The following is a 25,058-nucleotide window of genomic DNA, read 5'->3' on the forward strand; positions in this document are numbered from 1 at the left end:
TTTTGATTGCGTTGGCTTAAAAGTTTGATTTTTTCACAGCTCTAAGGGACAGTCCTCTCGCACATGAGAGGAGGCCTGTGCCCAGCAGTGGGACGTATATAGGCTGAATTATTATTATCTAAGGGACAGTAGACTTGAGTATTTGATATAAATTCCAGCTTGATACCTCCACGCGTTCCTGAGAAAAAGGGTCTTGACAGACAGACAGACGGACGGACAACAAACTGATAGGATAAGAATCAGAAGGGTTCAGTTTTTTTCTTTCGAGGTACAAAACCCTAAAAACGTTTCAACTTCCGTACCTTATCACAAGTTTGTCTAAAATTCACTTTTATGGCCGGCTGCACTTTTATTTCCACAGTCAACGTACACTCATCGAAACAGTAATAACAAACCCAAAAACAGTAAGGTTATCACAGAATTCGGTTTCCGCTCCTGTCTCCATCATCAGATCAGCTCGATGGTACCATAATATTGCATTGTCACCCAATTGAAGTATCAGAAGTTTAAGCTCAATCAAATGGGTTAGGTCTAATTTAGCTTACAAAATTTGAGGGGAACGTACATACAAACTATGAATAAATAAATATTATAGCACATTACTACACAGATTGACTAATTTCCACAGTAAGCTTGTGTTGGAGGCACTCAGAAAACGATATATAAGTATAAAATTCAAAATAAACAAATACATACATACTTGGGAAACACCCAAGACTCAGGAAAAAATATCTGCGCTGATCACACAAACAAATGCCCTTACCGGGATTCGAACCCAGGACCATCGGCTTCATTGGCAGGGTCGCTAACTCACTACCCACTAGGCCAGACCGGTCGTCAAATAAAATTGAAGGTTAGATAAAAACTTGCAAAAAGATGCAATTCTGTACTTTGACTCTCCCAGGTAACTTTTTTCCCGTAGTTCACAGTCCACATTCGTACACTATCAGATATTACATTATACTTAGATAAGAAAAGTTGTTGACACGCATTTATCTTCATTATATCATAATAACAGTGTTGCCAGGAGTACGATAATTATCGCACGTGTACGATAATTTTGGCTCCGGTACGATGTACGATCCAAAGAGAATTATCGTACGCTTTTGTGTACGATGATTCTCGTAGTTTTTTTTGTACGATAAAATAATCGTACTATTGGCTAATTTGGCTAAAATTACCCTTGGACGATGCCACTCAAAAAGTTCAGTATTTTAAACTAAATATGACACGTAAAATAGGGTAAAATTAGTAAATTGGTGTTAGTCAAAATTGTCGCAATTTTCTGTAAAATCTGTCTGTTTGGATCTGTCACAAAAATATAAAAATTATTTTTGCGCAATTTAGACGAAAATCGTGTTTTCTTTGGTTATATATTGGAAATTTAAGCTTATTCTGCAAGCATTTTTTGGCGTACTGTCTTTTCGATAGAAATACGATAATATTTTCAACGGTACGATAATTTTGACGATAATTCTCTTCCACGCACCTGGCAACACTGCATAATTATGCATATGCTGATAATTATCAGTCAGTACTCTTCGCGGTCTCGCTAAGAACAGACGTAGAAGAAGCCATTTTGTTAAAATGTTAAAACACCCGTTTTACCAATACGGATCCTTAGATTTGGAATTACCAGTGAATTTGAACTTTAGTGAGTTTATATTGAACAAGCTTGTGAAGTTTAAAGAGAGAACTATTGTAAGTACCTATTTATTGAGTATTTTGCCCACGGATAACAGTACCCCTAGTGTAAATATTCGATAGCGTGACGTGACGTACGCGTTTGCGTTAAGCCTCATTTTGTATGGGATTTTGTGTTTCCAAAACGTCCTGCTAGGCTAGGGTTGCCATACGTCCCGGTACGCCGGGACATGTCCCGGTTTGAAGCATGGTATCCCGGCGTCCCGGCCGATAAGCAAATTGTCCCGGTTTAAAAATCATAGTTATTTAATAGAGGGCTGGACTCGGTAAACAGTAATATACCTACAATAAAGGCGACTGACTAGCTAGGCTAATCGTACGTGGATAGAACGACGTAAGCGCTGACACTTGTCCGTTCACGTTTCACGAATTTACGTCAACAGTGTCAACACATTTCGGGATTTTCTTTAAATGTCCCGGTCAGAGTCCCCACACTTATGGCAACCCTATGCTAGGCGCGCTGTTTATAAATCCCATACAAAATGAGTCTTAACGCAAGCGCGTACGTCATGTCACGCTATCGAATAAATTTACGCTAGGGGTTCAGATGTACTTGATTCCTGACAATCCTGACCCACTGTGAAACCTTTTCACATTTAATTAAGCGCGTCAACGAAATGTAGGGAAAATGGACATTGCGGTTACGACTCCGTATAACGCGTAACACAATGTAGTATCATTAGATCATTATTCTATAGATTATTTGATGTAAAATGGGTGTGGCGCAAACGCATTGGGTTTAATGTTGAGTTGATCGAATAAAACAACCTCGCGTTTTTGTATCAAATTGATAATCGTCACACTTGCTCGAAAAATATACAATTTTTTACACTTTTCAATTTGTGGCTGAACGTCGGATAGGTCTGTGCCTTCGATGCCTAATCTGTCAAAACATGACAATATGGCGGAAGAATGTTTGAAAATGTCACCGTACTTAAGAATGATTTCGCTTAAAATTTGGTTTTTTCTTCGCAAGTTTGATGAAAGACATTGTGTGTAACTCCGGGGGCGAGAATATTGATACTCGAGTCTTTAATTCACTCCAGCCTGCGGCTGTCGTGAGTATATAGACTCGTACTATATTTCACTTTCCTCCCTAGTTACAGTGTACTATTAAATTGTCAATTGTGGCAAAGAAGGGTTCTTATGCTTCATGTACATAAGGACCCTTCTCTAATGGAAAGCCACAAATTATAACAATACTTAGCTACTGTGAAAACGTTGAGTGGTGGGTCACAGATAACTGATAAGTTTGTTGATGGCGACTGTACAAACAAACCCCGTTATAAAAGTTGCAATTCATTGAAAATAAGGGTTGCCAAACTATCTCCCGTAGGGAACCCTAACTCCACCATTGGTACTACACTTCGCCCATGTAAAATATTAAAGTAATATTTTTCCCTAAAATAAATATCTACATATAGAATTCACAATAAACAGAGCTGCGTATAAAAGTTTTAAATAAAAAAAAATGCTAATTAACCTGACTTCGCCTAATCATTTTTTTATGACGAAAAATATAGTAAAACGTATTCCTAAAAGTTGAATGACTAAACACCAAACAAAACATTAAATAAAATTTATAACTTTCGCGGAGGAACAGCAACACGTGAGTGTAGCTGCATGTACCGCTTGAGTAGAGGTGAGTCCTGATGCTGCGCCAGCGCACTAGGATGCTATTCGTGCTGCTTCGGCTGCGGAGTGAGGAGTCATGCGCATCGCTTCTTCATGATGGCGAAAAAAGAGCCTGTTCGTGTAAATGCAAACATCGCTGAGGCACTACAAATCAAACAAAAATACACATATGTTATTATATGTACTTTTGTTTGATTTGCTTTTGCTGTTCTAATTGTAGCACCGCTCACAATCTCTCTACTTAGCCTTAAGGTTGACTGGTAGAGAATGCCTCGTGGCATTAAGTCCGCCTGTTGTACTATAAGTTTTTTTTTGTGCCGCGGCAATCTATACAGCAATATGTAAGTTTAGCGATGATTGGCATCATCCCGCCTCCAATGGACTAATTTAAATTTTGAAACGTAATAAATATAAGAGACTCGGTAGAGACTACCATTTTGTACCACTTGGCGATGAAACTCTAGGTCCATGGGGTCCCAGCGCGCACAAGTAGAAATGTTTTGTAGAAATCGCGAAGCGTCTAGGTGACGTAACTGGTGACCGAAGAGCTGCTGGTGGCTTCCTCGCACAACGTATCAATATTGCGATACAACGAGAAAATGCTGCCAGCATCCTTAGCACAATGCCTCAAGGGCCTATTTTAGATTTAAGCTAGTATAGTAATCCTCTGTATACATCCATTATGTATATTGTTATTGTAAATAATATATGGTAAACAATTACTTTATATGAAAATATTAAAATTTGTTTTATTTGTCTCGGTTGTATACTATATACATCGAAAAAAATAGTTCACAAAAAATGCAAAAAGATTACTTAAAATTCTGTCAGAATCTTTATCATTTAAATAAGAGATTAAACCAGTCTGTAGTTGAGGATAATAAACTTCTTACTGGCGACCTCAGTACCCCTAGTGTAAATAAATTCTATTTCGAAACGTGACGTACGCGTTTGCGTTTAGTCTCATTTTGTATTAGATTTAGAAAGAGCGCGCCAAGCGGGACGTTTTGGAAACTCAAAATCCTATACAAAATGAGACTTAACGCAAACTCGTTCGTCACGTTATGATGTCGACTAAATTTACACTAGGGGTACTGTTATCCGGTAGACATAACAGTTATTATGCTCATAAACCGCGATTGTTTACTGTATTCTCGTGCATGTTATGTAAAGTGTACATAAGAAATTGCAATTAGTTTTCCTGTTATAGCAGTTAGTCGTGATGCAGCATTATATTGAACAATATAAACTAATTACACTATGTACGATAAGAGCGTGACTAGTAAAATTTAGACAAAAAAAATAGATATAATGTCAAATACCATAAACGTGCAAGTACACTCCATATGTGCAAGTTTTATAGATGTTTGACGTTTAAAATAAAACTTGCACTGTCTGGGCTATCAAAATTGCTGACCACGTATCTGACTCTAAGTGTGTATGTACAGTCGAGTTCATAAATATGTATAATTGTATTGCAATGGATTAAAGTGAAGGAATGTATACATGTTTATGAATTCGATGGTAATACTATGATGTTTTTAAAAACCTGATTACGCCTATAAAAATGTAGTAGCAACATTTCTCATGAGAATGTTAAATGTTATCAGTGTTATTATATTGTAAGCTATATTTTGTGAGGATTATCAAAATTACGGAAGGTGGAGGTAAGGAAATGAATCTCCATGTACCAAAAAGTGTCATCAAAAAACCTACCTACCTACCTAGAATACTTGAACAAAAAAATCAAATCATAGACAGCGCACTTCACTCCGTCAATAGCGCCTAGGTTCTTAGCTACTCTAGCGCTACTCTGGAGAGATTTGGAACTATTATTTATAGCTAACAGCTGGACACTTTTGCAACAGTTCTACCATAAGAGATGGCACTCCTCTTAATTCCACACTCCTTAATCAAAATATTATCTGATTATCAAAGTCAAACATAACTCAGGCGAGTGCGTGGCAGCAGCAACGGCCTCCTCAGAGTATTGTCAGAGTCTTGACTGCTGTGACTATAGTATTTGCATTCCTATTTGCGTTATTTGACACATGTCACTCACAACAGCAATACAACGTAAAATGTCTTGTACATCGAAATCACAAGGTGCAAGGGAAGACAATTGCACTGCGAACGTTTACGTTATACGTCTTTTTTTAAATTTATTTATTATATTTTCTTAAAAATTATTTCTTACAAAAAATGTATCTATAAACTGTTTTAACACTTGTTTAGAAAAAAAAAACGTAAAATAGTTTTATTTAATTTACGAATAGGTAGTGTATCGATTTCTAAACGATCCGGTATTGACGTTTGGAATAACATGTTGAATTGGTGCAGTTCGTCGTAGCCTCATTTAATTCTCAAATAAAAATTCATTAAAAGTCACAATTCGATACCTCTGTCTAGGTGCTATATCCAATCGTAATCGCTTGCTGTGAAAATCGATTTGGGTTAGTTACATAATCTATAAACGTCAGTCACAATGTTTCAAATAACGCAAATAGGAATGCAAATACTATAAATATTGAGTCGAAGTGGCCATCGGAAGGGCCAAATTGGATGAGACTTCTTTTATATATTTTTTTGTATATTTTCTGCTCCTACTAACTTAGTTATTAAGTCAAAACTGTTACTTACATCCGTTGTTTTTTATTACGGGCGAACTTCGATCGTTATCACAGTTGCAGTTCATTGAAAATAAGGGTTGCCAATAATATGTACCCTAAATTCGCCTTTAGAACATAACTTCGCCTTAACTAGCATGAAATCATAATTTCGCTATAGAGACCTTGCGTGTTGAAGGGTTGCCACCAGGTCTCTATTGTTTCTCATAAGGTTTTAAGTCATAATGTATTGTTTGTTTGTCCGCATTTTCGTTAGCCTTAATTTAGTTTTTATCAGAAACGCGTAACTTTTCAGGATTGCCATAAAACAAACCTAACCTAACATAACCTATCTATAGGATAACATAAGGAAATTCTTAAAAAATTAACGGTTTCAGAGTTATGACTAAAGATAATATGACTATCATTACATTATGACTTCCAATAATTATGCCAAACAAATTGATCCGGTTGCCCACCTCATGACCTGAATCGAAAACTTTAACACCCTACAGTTCACGCACGCTATAAAAAAATACACCACGCTAAAAAAATATACTTCGCGTAATATGCTATATTACGCGTAGTAGGGTCTGCCATCTATTGGCTAAAATCTGAAAATAAAAACATGACATTATGCTTCTCGTCAATGAATAGGGGGATTCTGTGCTGCCCCCTACAGTTCATGCCTCCTATAAATTGTACTTATAAAGATTTGGAATAAGTCTTAGTAGGTATAATTTTCATGACAATACAATTGTACGGGACGGGGACGGGTGGCAAATTTAGGTTGTTTTAGTACACTGTTTTTTAAATTTTACTCTTTTCTTACGCAGATCTGATCAAATTCATGGTAAACATATTATTATACAAATAAAAAAATATTATTATTCTTATTTTTTTATCTTTAATTTTTTTATTTCACATTTTTTTTAAATCAATATCTTCATATCAGTGAACTCGGAATCCTATAACTAAATATTGGTTAAGTTATAATATAATTAAAACTATATATTATAACAGTTCTCAACCTAATTATTTTGCACTGCGCATTACAATTTTTTTTTTAATAATTTTGACAACCCTAAATAGACGAAAGGGATACTTAGTTTCATAGATTAGAAAGGGACAGCAAGATTCGTCCCTGAATCGCTGTCAAACTTCGGTTTTGTAGGAAGTTTCCTTTCTGTGCGGTAGAACTACGGAAGGTGGAGTTAAGGAAATAAATCTCCATGTACCAAAAAGTGTCATCAAAAAACCTTGAATAGGTGGCGCTACAATACCTAGAATACTTGATCAAAAAAATCAAATCATAGACAGCGCACTTCACTCCGTCAATAGCGCCTAGGTTCTTAGCTACTCTAGCGCTACTCTGGAGAGATTTGGAACTATTATTTATAGCTAACAGCTGGACACTTTTGCAACAGTTCTACCATAAGAGATGGCACTCCTCTTAATTCCACACTCCACAGGTAGAACTATTATTTATTCTGTTGGCTCTGTGATTTATATACATGAATGGTCAGTTTCATCTTTTTAATTCTACATCTATATTATATCTCTTCTATTACTTTCAGATCAATGGAACCACAGAAGAAACCATTGCCTACGGCGACATCGCCCAAAAAGCGATGAATCTCGCCATCTCCCTCTCTCGCCTAGGCGTCGGAAAGGGACAGGTTGTGGGAATATGCTCAGAGAACAGAGCAGAGTTCTGGAGCGCCGTTGTGGGGTCTATATGTACCGGGGCCGCGGTTACCACGTTCAATATGATGTACACAACACGTGAGGTTTTCTTATACCACCTATTCTATACCGGATCCCTTTGTTTGACATAATTACGAGTATTGTTGCGTCTAGTGCCTAATTCGTGTAGTATGTCGAATCCAGGATATCTAGACTGCTGAATAAAACTATAGCGGACTGGCTAACCGGTCCGGTGACGTGACGGTGGACGTCATCGCTGTTGCTGTGGAGTTCATTCGATGCGGCGGCGGACTTGTCGCCAACAAGTATTGAAAGTCACAATTTAATGATTGTCAGATTATCATTAGTCATAATTCTGAACCCCTAGTGCAAATTTTCTCGATAGCGTGACGCGACGTACGCGTTTGCGTTAAGTCTCATGTTGTATGGGATTTAGAAACAGCGGGACGTTTCGGAAACTCAAAATCCCATACAAAATGAGACTTAACGCAAACGCGTTCGTCACGTCACGATGTCGATTAAATTTACGGACGGTTACAGTTTACGGTTCAATTTGTAATGGTTAATGATTAATTCCAATTAACGTTCGGCCAACTGGCACGCATATAGCACATCTGCAGGATCCTAACATTTATGTTCCCTGGCTTCCCTAAGGCAGTGTCTTACCTGAGCGAATAACTGGCGAACGCGAAGCGGCGCAGCGCGGCGCGGCGCGGCGCGAGTGAATTCAATCCTTTGATACCTATGGAAGTGTCCTACGTGGGCGATCTCTGAATGCCGTTGGGCCGCCGCGCCGCATTCGCGAGTCATCGCCCACATAAGCCGCGCTGTTAAGGGGCTCCCCGCGGTTTACATCGATTTTTGACTTAGTTTTGAGTTGTTACTCCTACATTTCCACTATACATATAATTATAAGAGAAACGGCTATCGGTTCTTTAATCTTTTATCTCCAATCTGGTCTGGTCTGGTGAAATGAACACTTATTTTTTATATGTTTTTTAAATATTGTCTAAAAAACACTTTTTTCGTTACTCGATTGCTGTTAAGGATTTAACATAAACGAAATCTACACATTTGAGTTCGTCTTCGACGTGTCTAAAAACTGGTCAAAGATTTTAATTTTAAACTAATTAACATAAAAGTTATGGCCAGTAAACCAGTTTTTTGGCCTAAAATTGTTCAATTTTGATGCCAAATATCTCGAAAACAGTGAACTTTGAAGTAAATATGTGACAGTATACTGCTTACAGCCGTTGCTGTTAATATGATAAAATACAAAAGACATTAGAAAACTAAGGGATTCAGAACGAAGGTCATTGGCGTTGGGGACCCCCTTAATGTATTTCTAGCTGTAAATGCTTACACGCCTTAGAGAGGCGTATAGCGACATCTACCGGCAAGAAAGTTCTATCTAAACAGGCACCAGAGTCTCCAATTACATATGTTGAGTATTCCCCTGCATTCAGTGATTGGACCATTGTTCCAAGAGGTCGCAAGGTCGAGTCTTGCCGGAGTTGGTGAATTTTTCAATTTTTCCTTTAATATACACCGTGGGCTGGTCTTAAGAAGCAAAAAATGCTATTTGAGGTATGGTCACATTCGGAAAAAAATTTTTGTTTGCCGAAAAAAATCTTTTTTTGCTGTTTTTGCACACGACACGATTTTTTTTCTACATTTTGGCAATAAGACCATACAAAGAATAAGTCACATAGTGGCAGAGTTATTACAGAAACAATTATTCACAAGAATTGTCTTAATCTCTAAAACAAGACCGATTTCAGAAAACATATAGTCATATAACTCTAGAATGACTCAAGCCTTTCATATTTCTTGATTTTAGATGAGTTAACCCATGTCGCTGGAATATCGAAGCCGAAATACGTTTTCTGTTCGCCGCTAGCTTACAAAATGCACAGAAAAACCTTAAAATCATTGAAGTTTGTTGAGAAAATCATCGTTTTTGGTGACGAAAAGCCGGTGGGAACTATTTCGTACAACGAATTGGTAAGTTAATTTTTATTGTATTAATATTCTTACCCCCTTATTCATAAACGTGTACTAAAGTTACGATACCGCTGATCATCGTTTGTCCCTTTCCATCATACCAATACGTCGGTATTTGGTTTCCTCGGTTATATCGGTTTCCTCGTGTTACACCGTGTATATTAAAATAATAATATTGCTTTGCTAATTTCCGCTTCCTAGTAACGTACTAGCTAGTTAAATGGTCCTAACTCATTATAATAAGTATACTGCGTGTATTTTTGATATAACTCATATAACCATAAACTTAAATGAGATTCTAAAAGAACATTTTTATTGTTTTTTTTTTTTTCGAGTGGCAGTGTATTTCTTACATCGTGATCACTTGTAAAGCATTCTCCTTAGCTAATGTACGCCTGCAACTCCGGAGGAGTTACATGCGCGTTGCCGACCTTAACACTTCGCACCCTCGTTGAGCTATGGCAACCTTGATGAATAACACTAGACCTGAACCCTACTCATAGACCTCATAATGTTGTGTTCCTGCCGGTGAACACAACATTATGAGGTCTATGAGTAGGGTTCAGGTCTAGTGTTATTTTTTGGCTGCGGTTTTCTGTAAGGTGGAGGCACTTCCCTGGAGAACTGGTTCGGCTCTGCTTTAGATCTGGAATGACATCCGCTATGTTGTGCCACAAAGCGAGATGACATTCACAGTGCCCATACCTCCCTTTTGGACGTAGTTTAAGGACATACCCGGGTCCAAAAATCTTGTACTTATCACCTATAATGTCTCAATATCATTCTTTAATTTGTAGGTGTCAGCTCAAAACGTAAAATACGAAGAGTTCAGAGCAGCTGACGTGGAAGGTCCAGATGACACGCTGTTTATACTATACTCGTCAGGAACCACTGGCCTACCAAAAGGAGCTGTCTTAACACATCGAAACGCACTCATCTCTAGCAATGCGTAAGACTTCTTTCTTTTATACTCCTTCAAATCATACCTTAACAGAAGGGTTGAGCCTCCTTTCAAAAAGGTGGAGAGAAGAAGCCAGCTCGTCAGAATCAGTGCGGTACCGCACCAACTCGACCGAACCATTTGCTGCGTCCGGCAACACCGACGGCGCTGCTGTATGTGTCCCGTTTACACTACCTTACGAAGGTTGAAGAGATCCAGAGTCCGGTTTCGTCCTGAGAGTCGTGAAGTTGGAATCCCGACACAATGAGAATTTTAATTATTTTGTGGTGAGCGTTCCGACTGAACACCTAGCGACCTTCACCAAGGAGAATTTGTTCTGGCGGTTTCGCAGCCCGCTCACTGACTTTGCGGGGTTGCGAACTGCATCGCAGCCATAATTGTTTGTTTTTACAAGCTTTTATTTAGCTTTTATTTCACCTTTTCCGTTGTCTGTTTGTAATCAAATCTTGCAAGTTAAATTTGACCCACTTCCCGGCTTCCGATAAAGCTGAAAATTTGGATACATATGTAACTCGAGTGACAATGCAATATTACGGTACCATCGAGCTGGTCTGATGATGAGACAGGAGGTAGCCATAGGAACTCTTTGATAAAACAACGCAACCTAATTGTGTTTGGAGTTTTTAGAATTGCCTCGATGAGTATTAGTTGCCTGTGGAAAGAAAAGTGCAGTCAGCGATAAAAGCTTGTACCAAAAATTAAATTTTTGCCAAAAACATATCTTTTTAGATATCATAATATATTATATACTAGTTTATCTAGGGGCCAATAGTTGCCTGAAAATAAAGATTTTCATTTTTATTCAAAAAGCGGCTCTCGAGCTGAAAATGGCTCTTAGATGTAACTGTTACAATTGCGGTTCTTAAGTTACCCAAAAAAATCAAGTTTGATATTTCATAGACCACTCAAAATATTTTTTTTATTCGTCGACTGTAATGATTGAATTAAGATTTATTATATCAAACTGAACTTACTGTGTAAAATGCGACTCTTTTGACTACTGATTATGTATTTTTCTGCTTTAAACATGTTTTTATTTAATAATAAGTGTCATACCTAAATCCAAATATGCTGTACCTACCAATAATAGTCGAATATGTACAACCTACCTCAAATTGACTTGTAAAACATTGACTTTTATCAATAAATTTCTTGTAACTTGTGGAGCGTAGTCCATTTGTGTTAGAACTAAGAATGTCCTATTTTTTTTGTGTTACAGAAAAACCATAGAAACTCCGCAACCATGCGTAATCCTGCTGATTACCCCATGGTTCCACACCATGGGTCTTATGGGGTCGCTCCTATATCTGGCCAGTGGGAGGAACATGGTGTATCTGCCAAAATTCGAGATCGAAAATTACTTGAAATGCATTGAAAAGTATAAGGTAAGGGACAAGCAAGTCAACGTCAAATTTTTTATAGGTACACACTTTTATTGTTTTCTCTGCATAGCTAATATCAAGTACTTTCCAAGACCGTTCTAATGAGCCTAAACTGTTTTTTTTTTCTTTTTCCATCGAGGAGTTAGGTAATTTGGCTACCTTTCGATTCCAACTGCATCGAGATGAAGATATATATGAATAGAGAGGGATAGCTTAGTGGACCATTACGACTAGGTATACTTTACATTTTGTGCAAAAAAAAGGACATTGGGCCTTACGAGTATATAACGATGTTACTTATTACAGGTGACCCGTCTCTACGTAGTGCCACCAATTTTGGTGGCAATAGTCAAATACCCCAAAACGTATGACCTGAGTACAGTCGACCTGATATACAGTGGCGCAGCGCCGCTCACGAAAGAGACAGCTGATGCAGTGAAGGATAAGTATGTTTTATCTCTTTTTAATGTTGTTATAGAACAGGCCGCTTATAAGATTCGGCAGATCATTTATATATACTTACAAGGAAGAGAAATGGTCTCAAAAGTGAACCCTGTGGTACTCCCAGCTTGACAGTCATATACTACTAGATTCTGTTCCATTTTCAACCACTTTCTCGGTTCTTTGCTTTTATTAAGACTTGACAAGCCTTCAAGCTTCAGTTGACAGACAGTTGCTTCAAGTTGTGTAGTGTAGTAGTGTGTCTTCGTAAAATCAAATGCCTTGGAGAGATCACAGACGAAATCTACAGCATCAAGAGAGTGTTCCCAGGCGTCGACTATGTGCTTGATTAGTACAGAGGCGGCATAAGTTGTCGAACGACATCTTTTAAGACCAAATTGGTAGATTTCATCGATGAATAGCTGCTATTTAATAAGGCTAATATGGTATTTAAAATAACGAAACATACATTTTATAGTAATTATAATTTCTTATCATAATAAGTCATTTTTAATAACAAAGCTTCTGTGAGACACAGATACAGACATATTAAATATGTTACAACGAGTGACTCACGTAGCGCGCGGAGGGCTGCGGCCCGCAGTCTGCGCCGGTCCGGCAACGCAAGCTCCTGATGGATACTCAGAGTGGAGATGGTACAGAGTGAAACATATCGAGCGGTTTCGACTTAAACTACGTGAATGAGTCATTATTAGAATATAGTACAAAAATGTGATAAACAACTATGATACTATTGTCACCTGGTGGTTGCCACTTGCCAGGATAGAATAATAACAAAATAGGTGGTCCACCCAAGGATTTACTTTTCCACAGATTCCCAAACGTAAAATCGGTTCTCCAAGGCTACGGTTTGACAGAAACGGCGCTTGCAGTCACTAGGTGCACTGATGTGGACTCAAAGTCTGGGACAGTGGGGTCGGTCATGCCTGGAGCTATTATAAAGGTATATAACATAGTATACTTGGGTGATTTTGGGGTCATGATCCAGAATGTCATTGGGGAAACGAAGCTGCTAGATTCCGACGGGTCGGGCACGTAGTCCGGATGGGTGAAGATCATGCAGTCTGGAGGCCGTACTTTGGAGTTCCAAATGGCTAAAGACCGTCTGAACGCCCTAGGTACCGCTGGAGAGATGAAGTGCAAAAAGCCCGTAGCGAACTCGTCGCCGTCGATTGGACAGAAACGGCTTGGAACAGAGAAGCATGGCGGTATTTGGTGTCGAAAGCCAAGATCCACTTCGGGTCGCTGCGCCATCGCCACAACAATAAGTAAGCACGCAGTAAGTAAGTGATCCAGAATGTCAAGAATGTGTTCAGATGGTCATGCTAAACAACTTTCCCATGGAACTAATTTATATGCATTAGTGTTTTAAAGGGGCATCCAGTTAAAAAATAGTTTACCTATAAGTACTTAATTTATTGTAACTTTCCAACAGGTCATTGACTTAAAAACCCGGAAGCCTGTCGGAGCCAACCAGCCCGGAGAAATATGCATCAAAGGTGGCATAGTCATGAAGGGCTACATCGGCAAGGACCGAAGAGAGGACTTCGATGATGAAGGGTTCTTCAGGACTGGAGATGTGGGGTATTATGATGACGATGGGGACTTCTTCATCGTGGACCGGGTGAAGGAGCTTATCAAGTATAAGGGATACCAGGTATGAATGATCTTAAATGATTTATGGAAATGATCACGTTACTTTTCGTTGAATTGACCTGCAGCAGCGAACGAAACGCAACAGACAGTTGCGTTTTATCGTGAGCGTTATCGAATGTCATCTTGGCGAGGCCCCCAGCCCGCGTAGCCAAGAAGCCGGGTAGTAAACGCAACTGTCACTATCGCTCTAATATGGAAGAGTGATAGGGAGAGATGACTACGCTACGCTACGGAACGTTAACGATTGGCATGTTGTCTACGCGGGCGGGCTATCTACTCAGTTTCGTAACGAGTAACTAGGATACCTTAGTAGCCCTCATATTTTTTGAAATATTAGGATTGTACATAGTGTTTATGCCATTGGGTAGAAATATCCAAGACTTACACGAAAAAGAATGTTCTGTTAGAATACTGTACTAATTACTGACGTTAAGAGGGAAGAATACGGTCATACGAGTATTTCTATGAAATTCCATTTCGGGTGAAAACGGTTTGCACTAACTAAATCTTAACAAATCACTTTGATTTTGATGTCGATCGCTTCAGCATAATATATTCTAGGTTTATAGGTTTCGCTTTTTTGGAAAAAATTGCATATTTAAAAAAAAGATCATATTTCATAATTTATAAGTATGAACCTCCAGGTCTTTTTGTTGCCTTGTTCTTTTGTTGCAGTACATTTGTATTGTCGGACGACACCTACCTTTAAACGTAGTTTTTCATTGCGTCAACAAAAAAATCATGTAGAATGATAGTTATGTTTATAACTTCTTTATTATTCCAGGTGGCTCCAGCAGAGCTAGAAGCGGTCTTACTCCAGCACCCAGCAGTCCGCGATGCAGGTGTAGTAGGTATACCTGACAGTCGCGCTGGAGAGGTGCCTCGCGCCTTTGTAGTGCTGCAACCAGGTGCCACGGCCACTACTGAAGAGTTACAGAAGTTTGTTGCTGAGAAGGTAAGAAAGCATAGAGAGAGAGAGAGAGTTAAGAGTTATAGAAGTTGGTTTTGGAACCGCCGAATCTCACCATCATATAAATAAATAAATAAATGATAATAAATATTATAGGACATTATTACACAAATTGACTAAGTCCCACAGACCCCACAGTAAGCTCAATAAGGCTTGTTTTGAGGGTACTTAGACAATGATATATATATAATATACAAATATTTATAAATATTACTTAAATACAAAGAAAACAGCAATGACTCAGGAACATTTATCCATGCACATCACACAAATAAATGCCCTTACCAGGATTTGTTAAGAAGGTGACCTGAGCGTCCTTAATAATCAAAGCTTCACTTGAGGTAGCTGAGCTATTACCAGGCTCCAGCAGTTCACCTCCTGCACTAGCAGTCGATGCAAGTGAATTCGGTATACACGACAGTCACGCTGGAGAGGTGCCTCGCGCCTTTGTAGTGCTGTAACCTGGTGCCACGGCCACTACTGAAGAGTTACAGATGTTGCTGTGTACGTACCTTACAGCCCTAGGGCGGGTGCCGTTCAATTTTAATACAAACTTTTAGCATAATTTCATTTAACTACTATTGAAACTCATAATAAACATTATGTATAAAAACAAAACATATAAAGTTGTTAGTCATACTAATTTAATGACAGAATGCTCTATAATCATAAAAACATTCTTCATAACAATCCTTAGGAATAATTTTACTTGTTATAACATACATTTCGTATAATAATTAAAATATAGTACAAAATTTTAACGAATTGTGACATAGTGTTCTATGATATACTTGGTGTCAATCAAACTATTAAATTATACAACAATCTACCTATTCAACTTTAAAGCTGGTCGCCGTTAGGTACGACGACGAGCGAAGCGAGGAGGAGTGTTAGGTAGAACTGCGACCATATGGGCAGAACCATATGTCTCGGAAATTTTATTTTTGCTTGTTCATTTTCACTAGGCGTTTATATGAAGTTTATCTGAATCCTTTAGGAACCACAGAGGTTCCAACTCACACTGGCCGCTGCTTTGCGGTAAAATGATATATGTCGACAGATGTAAAGTACGGATGTAGGTCAGTTTGACGCTTAGAAAAATCGATTATGTTCCATGCAAATATAATGTTTAAGTTTTTTTATTAATTAGTAATTCAGTGTTGTTAAACTTTCAGCAAACTCAATCAAATAAAGTTTATGAACCATTTGCCGTGGTTTGATTGTGAAACCACACCTTCAACATTATGCTGTTGGTTTTCATGAATAAAAAACGTTCTGAGTATAAAATAGTATACAGAGTGAACATTATACTGGTTGCCTGTTATGCAAATACATTACTATGCTACTAAACTTTAATTACTTTCGAAATTATGCAATTCGTTTTTATTGTATTTGTTTTTATACCAAATCATAATTTCTGCATATCAAAATTATGCAATTCAAATTATGAAAAATGAAATTTCGCAAATTGTTATTATTAAAAACATTACACACCCCCCTAGGGCCCCTAGGTCGAAATGAGGATTTACGGACCGCATTGCCTACGTATAATAAGGGCAGTTTCAGACGAACGTACGCGCGCGCTTGTAAAAACCAAATGTAGAGAAACGTACCACGCATATAAGCTCGTACCGCCGAGTAAAAACCGCCCTTATACCTTTTACAAGCAAGTAGTAGTAGTAGTAAGTGTGATGAAAAAGCGGATGGGACCCGGGTACGTCCTTAAACTACGTCCACAAGAGAGGTATGGGCATTGTGAATGTCATCTCGCTTCGTGTGGTAGGGCACAGCACAGCGGATGTCATTCCAGATCAAGAGCAGAGTCCAACTGGGGAAGTACCTCCACCTTACAGAAAACCGCAGCCAAATAACACTAGACCCTACTCATAGTGTTGTGTTCCTGCCGGTGAGTAAGGTTGCCAGAGTTCAAAGAGGGGAGGGAAGGTTTTTAGGGTCGGCAACGTGCATGTAACTCTTCTGGAGTTAAATGCGTACATAGGCTACGGAGACTGCTTACCATCAGGCGGGCCGTATGCTTGTTTGCCACCGACGTAGTATTAAAAATAATAATAATAATGCACGCCTTTAATAAAGTTCTTGGTTTGTTCACAGCTCTCAAACCCGAAACATCTTCGTGGTGGTGTACGCTTCGTAGCAGAAATACCGAAGAACCCCAGCGGGAAGATCCTGCGCAGAGAGCTACGCAAACTTGCGCAGCAGAGCAAACTATAAACGTCTTACAAATCTAGAACAAAGTTCGGCAAATCTTGTTTTCTAGAAATTGATCAATTTGGTTCCAGTCATATTTTTCATACTTTTGTATGTTTTCTTACCTTACTTGCATGTAGTACACAACTAAACCGGTAATTTATAATTGCGTAATTTACATTTCTATGTAATAGTTTCTTAGTAATGTAGGAAACTTTAGGCCTATTTTTAGTTCATTTATTTTAAATATATTTGTAAAAGGCTGTTTGTTTTCTAAATAAATTAAAAAAAAAAAAATCTTAAGCCAGTCCAGACGGGAACAATTTTTCGCAAAATCAGGTGGTGTGGATGCAAACGCCAATTTGACTAGACCAGTGGTTAACCTTTTCAGTCCTGCCACCCCTATGACTAAGTAGGGAACCCGATTTTACCCCTCCTACCATTAATTATCAATATTCTTTTTTACAGATCAAATTTTTGTTATATTTAATTGAGCTTATTACCGCCGTAAAATACCAGTTTTAATTCCCCCAGGTTAGGAACCGCTGGGCTAGACGATATTGACCGTCGATTATGACCGATATTACCGATAAAATACAGGTGCGCCCGCAAGAATACCGATTTGTGACGCTAGTATTCGCGTTTGGGGGTACCGTTTAATGTAGGTTTATTAAGAAAAATAAATGTCTAAGACAATTAATACAGTCCATATTTGTTAGTATCAAACGCAACTATTGTGCACGTAAAATAAAAATATCTGGGAAACCGAGCTTTGCTCGGAAAACATAAAAACTCAGAAATGCACGTTTTCCCTTAGATTCCCCCCCCCCTCCGCCCCCGAAACCCGTCATATATAAAATTTCATCGAAATCGTTAGAGCCGTTTTCGAGATCCCCGAAAAAAAATAAATATATATATATATATATATATATATATACAAGAATTGCTCGTTTAAAAGTATAAAATAAAGAGTGCCCATATAATACAAATAAATAAAAAATAAAATAAAATAGCCTTTATTTGCGACCCCTTCTTTCTGTGTTGCATGCTAAACACTTACAAGGAATAACATATAAAGTTATAAACTGTATTCAAATATAAAAACAGTTAATAAAATATTATTATACATGAGATTTGTTATTTTTTATTATTTCGGGATCCCCTTATGGGTATAGGCCTCCTCCAAGTTTTGCCATGCCTCTCGATCTTGGGCTATCGTAACGTTTTTTTTTTTTTTTCATTTATTTTTCAAAGGCACATATACATATATCAATTTTAAAGTTACTCGCCAAACTGCTTATGCGGTTTATATCTGCTTAAACTCAAGTTTTCCTAAAAAAATACCTGTCTTTACGTGTAACTTTAGCGATAATATTATTATATTATAAAACTTCGAATGTCGATTTTTTTAGGAAAAAATGAGTTTTAGCCGATATAACAAAACACGTGCTCATTATTTTTTGCTGATTTCAAACATATACTCAAACCAGCCATTAACTAGCAAGTTGCTTGAGCATCACTTTCTATAGGAGTTAGAAGATTTAGTAACTTTTTAGTACTTTGAAGGCCATTTTCTCCTAACAGGTTGAGTTTGGGCAGCTAAAAAAAGACGTGTCCGTTATTTTAGACTACTCTATAACATATATCAAAATGAATCACATCGGAGTCGGACAGTTGGGTACCCTTCCTTGTTAGCCGTGTTTTTTTAAACCTACATGTATTTTACTTTCTTCGAACTTGAAATGAAAAGCAGAGTAACTCTGGTGTAAGGGACCATTTCAGTCTCGGGGGCTATCAGTGCTCTCACTGTGTTCGAGCGCGAAACTATGACAGGAATGTAGGAAATGTGTGCCTTTCATCCCTTAGCCTAATTAGATATTTATCTCATTCTTAAGAGGCCCGTAAAACGCGTAGCAGTTAATCATTCCGTTTGTTTTAGTACCTACGCTTAAGCACTGTCACGATAATGTTTCCAGCAACGTGGTAAATATTTGGACCGGATTTGTTAAACAATATTTCGGCTTGTTATTGTTACGTTGCACTACTGAGCACAGGTCTCCTCTCATGCGCGAGATGGCTTGGCTTATAGTATCCACGCTGATCCAAAACGGCTTGAGGACCTCACTTTTTGAATTTCTTTGTGGATATACGCGGATTCCCTTAGCCTACTATTATATCGTTATTGTAAATAAACTAAACCATTAATTTTATGATAACATATATAATTAAATAGGTATACAGGGTGACCTTAGCCATTGGACAAACCATGAAATCCCACGTAGGGTTCTCAGGAATGATCTGACGTTAATATTTTTTAATTAGAACAAAAGATAAAAAAATGTATTTCGAACAAAAGTTATTTGCAATAATCGACAACAAAAAGAAACACTGTGTTAATCTTTGGCAGTGTTTTTGACAATTTGTTCGAAATATTTGATAATGATGACATTTTTCAAAAGTCTGAAGCTTATTAGTGTCATAAATAAAAAATATAATCAAAAAGGTCGAAGAAGGTTCCATATTATTCTTTGAAGATATTACCTTAGGAGCTACTAACACATACAGGCTGCTCCAAAGTATAGAATGGTAATTTGTTAATTTCTTCGAAACCGCTACACCGGTTGTTATGATACTTTGTACACTGGTTCTAAATACCCTAATGCATATGTACATTTCGGCTTTGTCCAATGGCTAGGGACACACTGTAGAATAACTGGCATCTTAATCTTCATTATAGCAGACGCACAGATCTTTATTATAACAGTAGCCGACAGTTCTGTACAATTTCTTCCAGCACTGCTTCGTGCAGCGGAGTTCGTCGCACGAGGAGTCGTAATCTGAAGGTATCAAATCGACTGTTAGTTTTCCAGTCGGATCGTCAGCTGGAAAGAGAAATGATGTTAACCTTTTGAAGCTACGTGCGAGTCGGACTCGCGCACTGAGGGTTCCGTACAAACCTGTAGGTATAAAAGTAACGACCGGTTTGTCGACCGGTTTAGCCTAGTGGGTAGTGACCCTGCCTACGAAGCTGATGGTCCCGGGTTCAAATCCTGGTAAGGACATTCGTGTGATGAGCATGGATATTTGTTCCTGAGTCATGGGTGTTTTCTGTGTATTTATAAATATTTACATATTATATATATCGTTGTCTAAGTACCCGCAACACAAACCTTATTGAGCTTACTGTGTAAGTATATTATTTATTTGTTAAAAAAAAAAAAAAAAGTTCACCCATCACAACAGTCGACAACAATCGAGTCATATCAATTATTAATTTTTTTTTAAACCTGGTATAACTAAAAATTTACGGTTTTCGCAATGCTTTATAGACGTTGCTTCGTACCAAATTTCAAGATGAGCATATGTTATTACTATCCACAAATCACAAGGCGCAATTAGTCTTGACAGCGCTCTTCTTTTTTTTTTTTTTTTAATTTATTTGAATCAAAAGAAGATTACAAAAAGCCTTAAACTACTAACAAAACAAAGGCTCCTCAATATTTAGCAAAGGGCAGGCTTACGTTGCACATCAACTTCAACATTTATTCAGCAAACAGGCCACAAGGGCACTTTTACACGTCAACATGGAATTTACATACAAACAAAAACAAGCACTTTCTTTGCTTTGTTCCTAGCGTTGTCCCGGCATATTGCCACGGCTCAAGGGAGCCTGGGGTCCGCTTTGACAACAAAAACAAGCATATCAACAATTAAGTATAAAATACAATTACATAAAATATTACTAAAATAATAATAGGTAACAAAAGAATACAAAAAACAACTAAAATTATTTAGAGGTGTAAATATCTCTAAATGTCAGAACTAAATGACTTTTATCAAATTATCCTTAGAGATGTATAGAGTCTATAAGAGTCAAAATTCCGTATAATTAAAACATTCATTAGGATAAAATAAACATACGAGAACCGAATGAGGTGTCTCACTGTAATTATATACTCAATAAAGTTGGCTTAAACAGACCAGTCTCCACAAACAGCACCCGTTCACGAGTATGACGCGTATCTCAGCCATCGCCTCCCTCAACCTTCATTCGGGAAAGTGGCGACTCGATCACTAGCACTATCTAGATTGGCTGTTGTATTTATAAATGTTGTTATGTATTTTTCATGACACTATATGATGTTACTATAAATGTTGTATTGACTTGTAAAAGAGCCCTTGAGGCCTACTTGCAGAATAAATTTTTGAATTTTGAATTTTAGATGTACCTAAAACCTTAGACGGGGTACATCTTATTAATCTAGATCCAAGTCAAATCAAGGCACAAGCTCTACAATAGAATACAACCGCCTACGCACATTATACCGCCCCGACTTGGCCAAATTAAATATAAATAAAAAACGTAGTGGGTAATCCATTCTAAAATTTCGAAGGTACATGAAAATATAGACAATAACACAAATAAGAAAACTATTATTATTATTATCTTTATTTATCTTGTGTCTTAGATTAGGCATTTTGTAATATGAATATAAAAGTAAAATACAACAAATCATACAAAAATAATACAAAATACATATAAACACATTATAAAAAACCTAACCTAGGGTGCCGCCAGCAGCGGGGCAGGGCCCAAGCTGCCGGTGGTCAGGGCCGCAGAGAGAGGAACCGGCGGACTATCCGCGCCGTGTCCAAGATCACCGCCTTCTGCATCTGACCCTTGATCCAACCACCTAGCGAGAGTCTCTCAAGGTGTATTATTATTATTATTATTTTTAGTTATTTAAAATATGTTCACACGACATTACATAAATCTAATGCGTCATGTAACCAAGACCATATCATCATCAACTATACAGCGTAAATGTAGAAAATAGAGTAATTTCACAAACAAAAATTATTAACACTAACATAATTTTTGTACAAAAAGTAATGATATCCTATTAAAAACAAATGTGAAATATAACATTTTCTTGTTTCTTGATACTACCACAGTGTTTGCTGCTTAATGGGAAATATATATTTAAATGACTTACTTCAAATTAGGTCCGGAAATACTACATATCAGGTGCGATGAGTGAAGATGTTATGTAAATGAATTTCATACAACCTTACACACCTAGGCCTGTAAGGCAACCTTCTTTTGTTTTTAAACGTCAAATTATGGCAAGTCTTGGCATTCAACCTTAAAAAACCTATAAGCAAAATTCTGCCATAATGTTTTTTTTTCTTTTTTTTTGTCTCTTTTGCGTTTGTTTTCTTTTTTGTGTTTGTTAAATATTATTTCGAGATTTCAGAGGGGGACAATAATTTCATTATTTTTGCGCTACGACGCACGGTTTCGGAGATACAGCCCCAAAAAGTTTGATTTTTTCAGTCACGCAGAAATCTTTATTGGGCTGTATCTCCTAAACCGTGCGTCGTAGCGTAAAAATAATCAATTTTTCGTTCCCCTTCCAACACCCTCAAAGTAATAAAAAAACACACAAAAGTAAAAAAAGAAAAAAGTAAAAAAAAAAAGAAAAATAATATAGCATACTGGCGTGCCTCATGGCGCCAAAATAATTAAATTTTTGTTCCCCTTCTAATACCCCATGCACTGAATATCCTATCACATTAGGACATGACACAATCATCATCATCATCATCATCATCCTATTTTTTTATTTATTATTTCATTGCAAGATTGAGAAAAGCACTATACAAATCTCGGCGAGAAACGGGGTTGCCGGCCGCGTATCCCTATCCTATCGCTACGCTCGACCGTCTTTCTATTATATCTATAATACTTGGTCTGCAACCCTTCGTTTCCCATCCTCTATAGTAATGTCCTATTAATCTTAAATTGAAACAGACAATCATTCGTTATTCGTAATTATTCGTAACGGTAACAGTGTCGCTATCTGTCGCTGTCGGTAACTCAAAAAATGCCCAACGCGTCTAAATAAGTTTTCACTTCAAAACTTGTCATCTAGCCTACTGCTGTGTATGACCAAAAAAGAAAATAAAAGGCTTATTGAATTACCATGAATATTATCGTCCCCTTCTGGATAATCATCGTTTGGGTCATGTTGTGTCTTCGTACCCGCAACTAAAAGCGCCAAAATTACAAGGAATTTCACCATGGCTGTACTCCAATAAAAGATTTTCAATCCTGAAAGGTACTTACGTACTTAATATCTGTGGAAAATTGATTTTAAACCATTTTAGAATTTAATTACAAATCGTTATCTCTTGTGTATTAAGAATCCCACCAAAAACATTTCATGTAAGGTGTTGCCAAGACTAACATGCGCCTATAGGGAGCGTGCATGAACTGTAGGAGGCAGCACAGGAGCCGTCAGATTTTTGGCGCGAGGCGTAAATGTGATGTTTATTGTTCCGATGTAGCCCACAAGATGGCAGAACCTACTATGCACAAGACAACACGTGTCGTGTAAATGTACATGTTTATTGTTCCGATTCAGGCCACAAGATGGCAGACCCTCCAACGCGCACGGTCCCTATAGTTTTCACACTAAAAAGTCATCAGATCTCTTAATCAGGGATCGGAAACCGGTATTTTTTGTATGGAAACGAAAACGGTATTTTTTCGTTCTTTGTTAATTATTCCATTTCTAATTGGGCAATCTAATAATACGAAGTCGTTATCTAAAAACACAACCGAGTCCTATATTTAGAGTATAAAATAAACCGAAATATATGTTTATTTCAAAGTTTTTCCAAAAAACCGGTTCCGATCCCTGCTCTTAATACCAAGACTTTTACTCCGTTAATCCTAACTCTTTATAAATCCGAAGCTCTAACCCTATAAAGCCATCATCTTGGTCAAACAGTACAGCTTGGTCAAACACGACATAATTTTTTCGTGAACCCTGTTTTCGAGTTAAAATCCATATAAACTTCCTTATTATGCAACGCTTAGACACGAAGCTGTCACCAATAGTGAATAATGATGTACACTTCAATTACGTCTACCAATTTTTCAATTATTTAAATAGTTTTTGAGAAATCGATACTATTCAACTTCGTGCGTTGCCCTGGCGCGAGGGTGTCTGCGTGGGCGACGATGAGCAGGCGCCACCTGACCGTCGGACTGGAACCTGTGTCACTCAACGCGACGCGCGCGCAATTATTCTCTGTGAATTGATCGTCTGATTCTGACTTTTGAGAGTTTTAATGATAGGTCACTGTTCATTTAAGTTTAAAGTGAGTGTTAAAAGAGCGAACGGATGCAGTAATGTACTTGTTTGTGCAAATTCAAGTTGTAAAGGTGAAGAACCAAAAAAGTAAAGTCAAGTGAAGGTGGTTCCAGATCTAGAGCAGAGCCCAACTGGGGAAGTACCTCCACCTTACAGAAAACCGCAGCCAAATAACACTAGACCCTACTCATAGTGTTGTGTTCCTGCCGGTGAGTAAGGTTGCGAGAGCTCAACGAGGGGGGTGGGGTTAGGGTCGGCAACGCGCATGTAACTCCTCTGGAGTTGCAGGTGTACATAGGCTACGGAGACTGCTTACCATCAGGCAGGCCGTATGCTTGTTTGCCACCGACGTAGTATTAAAAAAAGAACGAGGAAGGGAGGTCGAGGGAGTAGGATCGCGCGAAGTCATTCGGATAGGGGACAGCCTTAAGGCACACACACACTGATGTTAAGTTAGGATAATATGTTCGCTCGATATGTAATATGAATATGAAAACAATCTTGGGCTGTATTATGTTCGTATAAGAATTTTCCGATATATATTGTATTGTATTTATTTATTGCATTTCACATGTACATTATGGCTCCTCTACACAAGCA

General features: G+C 37.8%; 1 protein-coding gene and 1 long non-coding RNA gene across 2 annotated transcripts; one reads left to right on the forward strand and one right to left on the reverse strand.

Moving 5' to 3' along the window:
- Positions 1-1,517: 1,517 nt before the first annotated feature.
- On the forward strand, positions 1,518-17,758 carry LOC133532240 (uncharacterized). Its single transcript, XM_061870823.1, has 10 exons — positions 1,518-1,701; positions 7,523-7,730; positions 9,493-9,656; positions 10,454-10,605; positions 11,837-12,002; positions 12,306-12,445; positions 13,275-13,404; positions 13,897-14,118; positions 14,902-15,072; positions 17,200-17,758. Exons 1-10 carry the CDS (start codon positions 1,588-1,590, stop codon positions 17,317-17,319), a joined length of 1,587 nt encoding a protein of 528 aa, XP_061726807.1. The 5' UTR covers positions 1,518-1,587; the 3' UTR covers positions 17,320-17,758.
- Positions 17,759-19,500: 1,742 nt separating this feature from the next.
- LOC133532241 (uncharacterized) lies at positions 19,501-25,047 on the reverse strand. The gene is made up of 2 exons (XR_009801669.1): positions 23,282-25,047; positions 19,501-20,177 (listed from the first exon to the last, which is right to left on the reverse strand). It is a non-coding gene; the product is annotated as an uncharacterized LOC133532241 (long non-coding RNA).
- Positions 25,048-25,058: the final 11 nt, after the last annotated feature.

Source organism: Cydia pomonella, chromosome 26 (assembly GCF_033807575.1).
Source record: "Cydia pomonella isolate Wapato2018A chromosome 26, ilCydPomo1, whole genome shotgun sequence".
NCBI lineage: Eukaryota > Metazoa > Arthropoda > Insecta > Lepidoptera > Tortricidae > Cydia > Cydia pomonella.

Coding starts and splice junctions, on each gene's coding strand:
- LOC133532240 (XM_061870823.1), top strand. CDS start 1,588: ATGTTAAAACACCCGTTTTACCAATACGGATCCTTAGATTTGGAATTA. Junction 7,731..9,492: donor CAATATGATGTACACAACAC/GTGAGGTTTTCT, acceptor TCTTGATTTTAG/ATGAGTTAACCCATGTCGCT. Junction 10,606..11,836: donor GCACTCATCTCTAGCAATGC/GTAAGACTTCTT, acceptor TTTGTGTTACAG/AAAAACCATAGAAACTCCGC.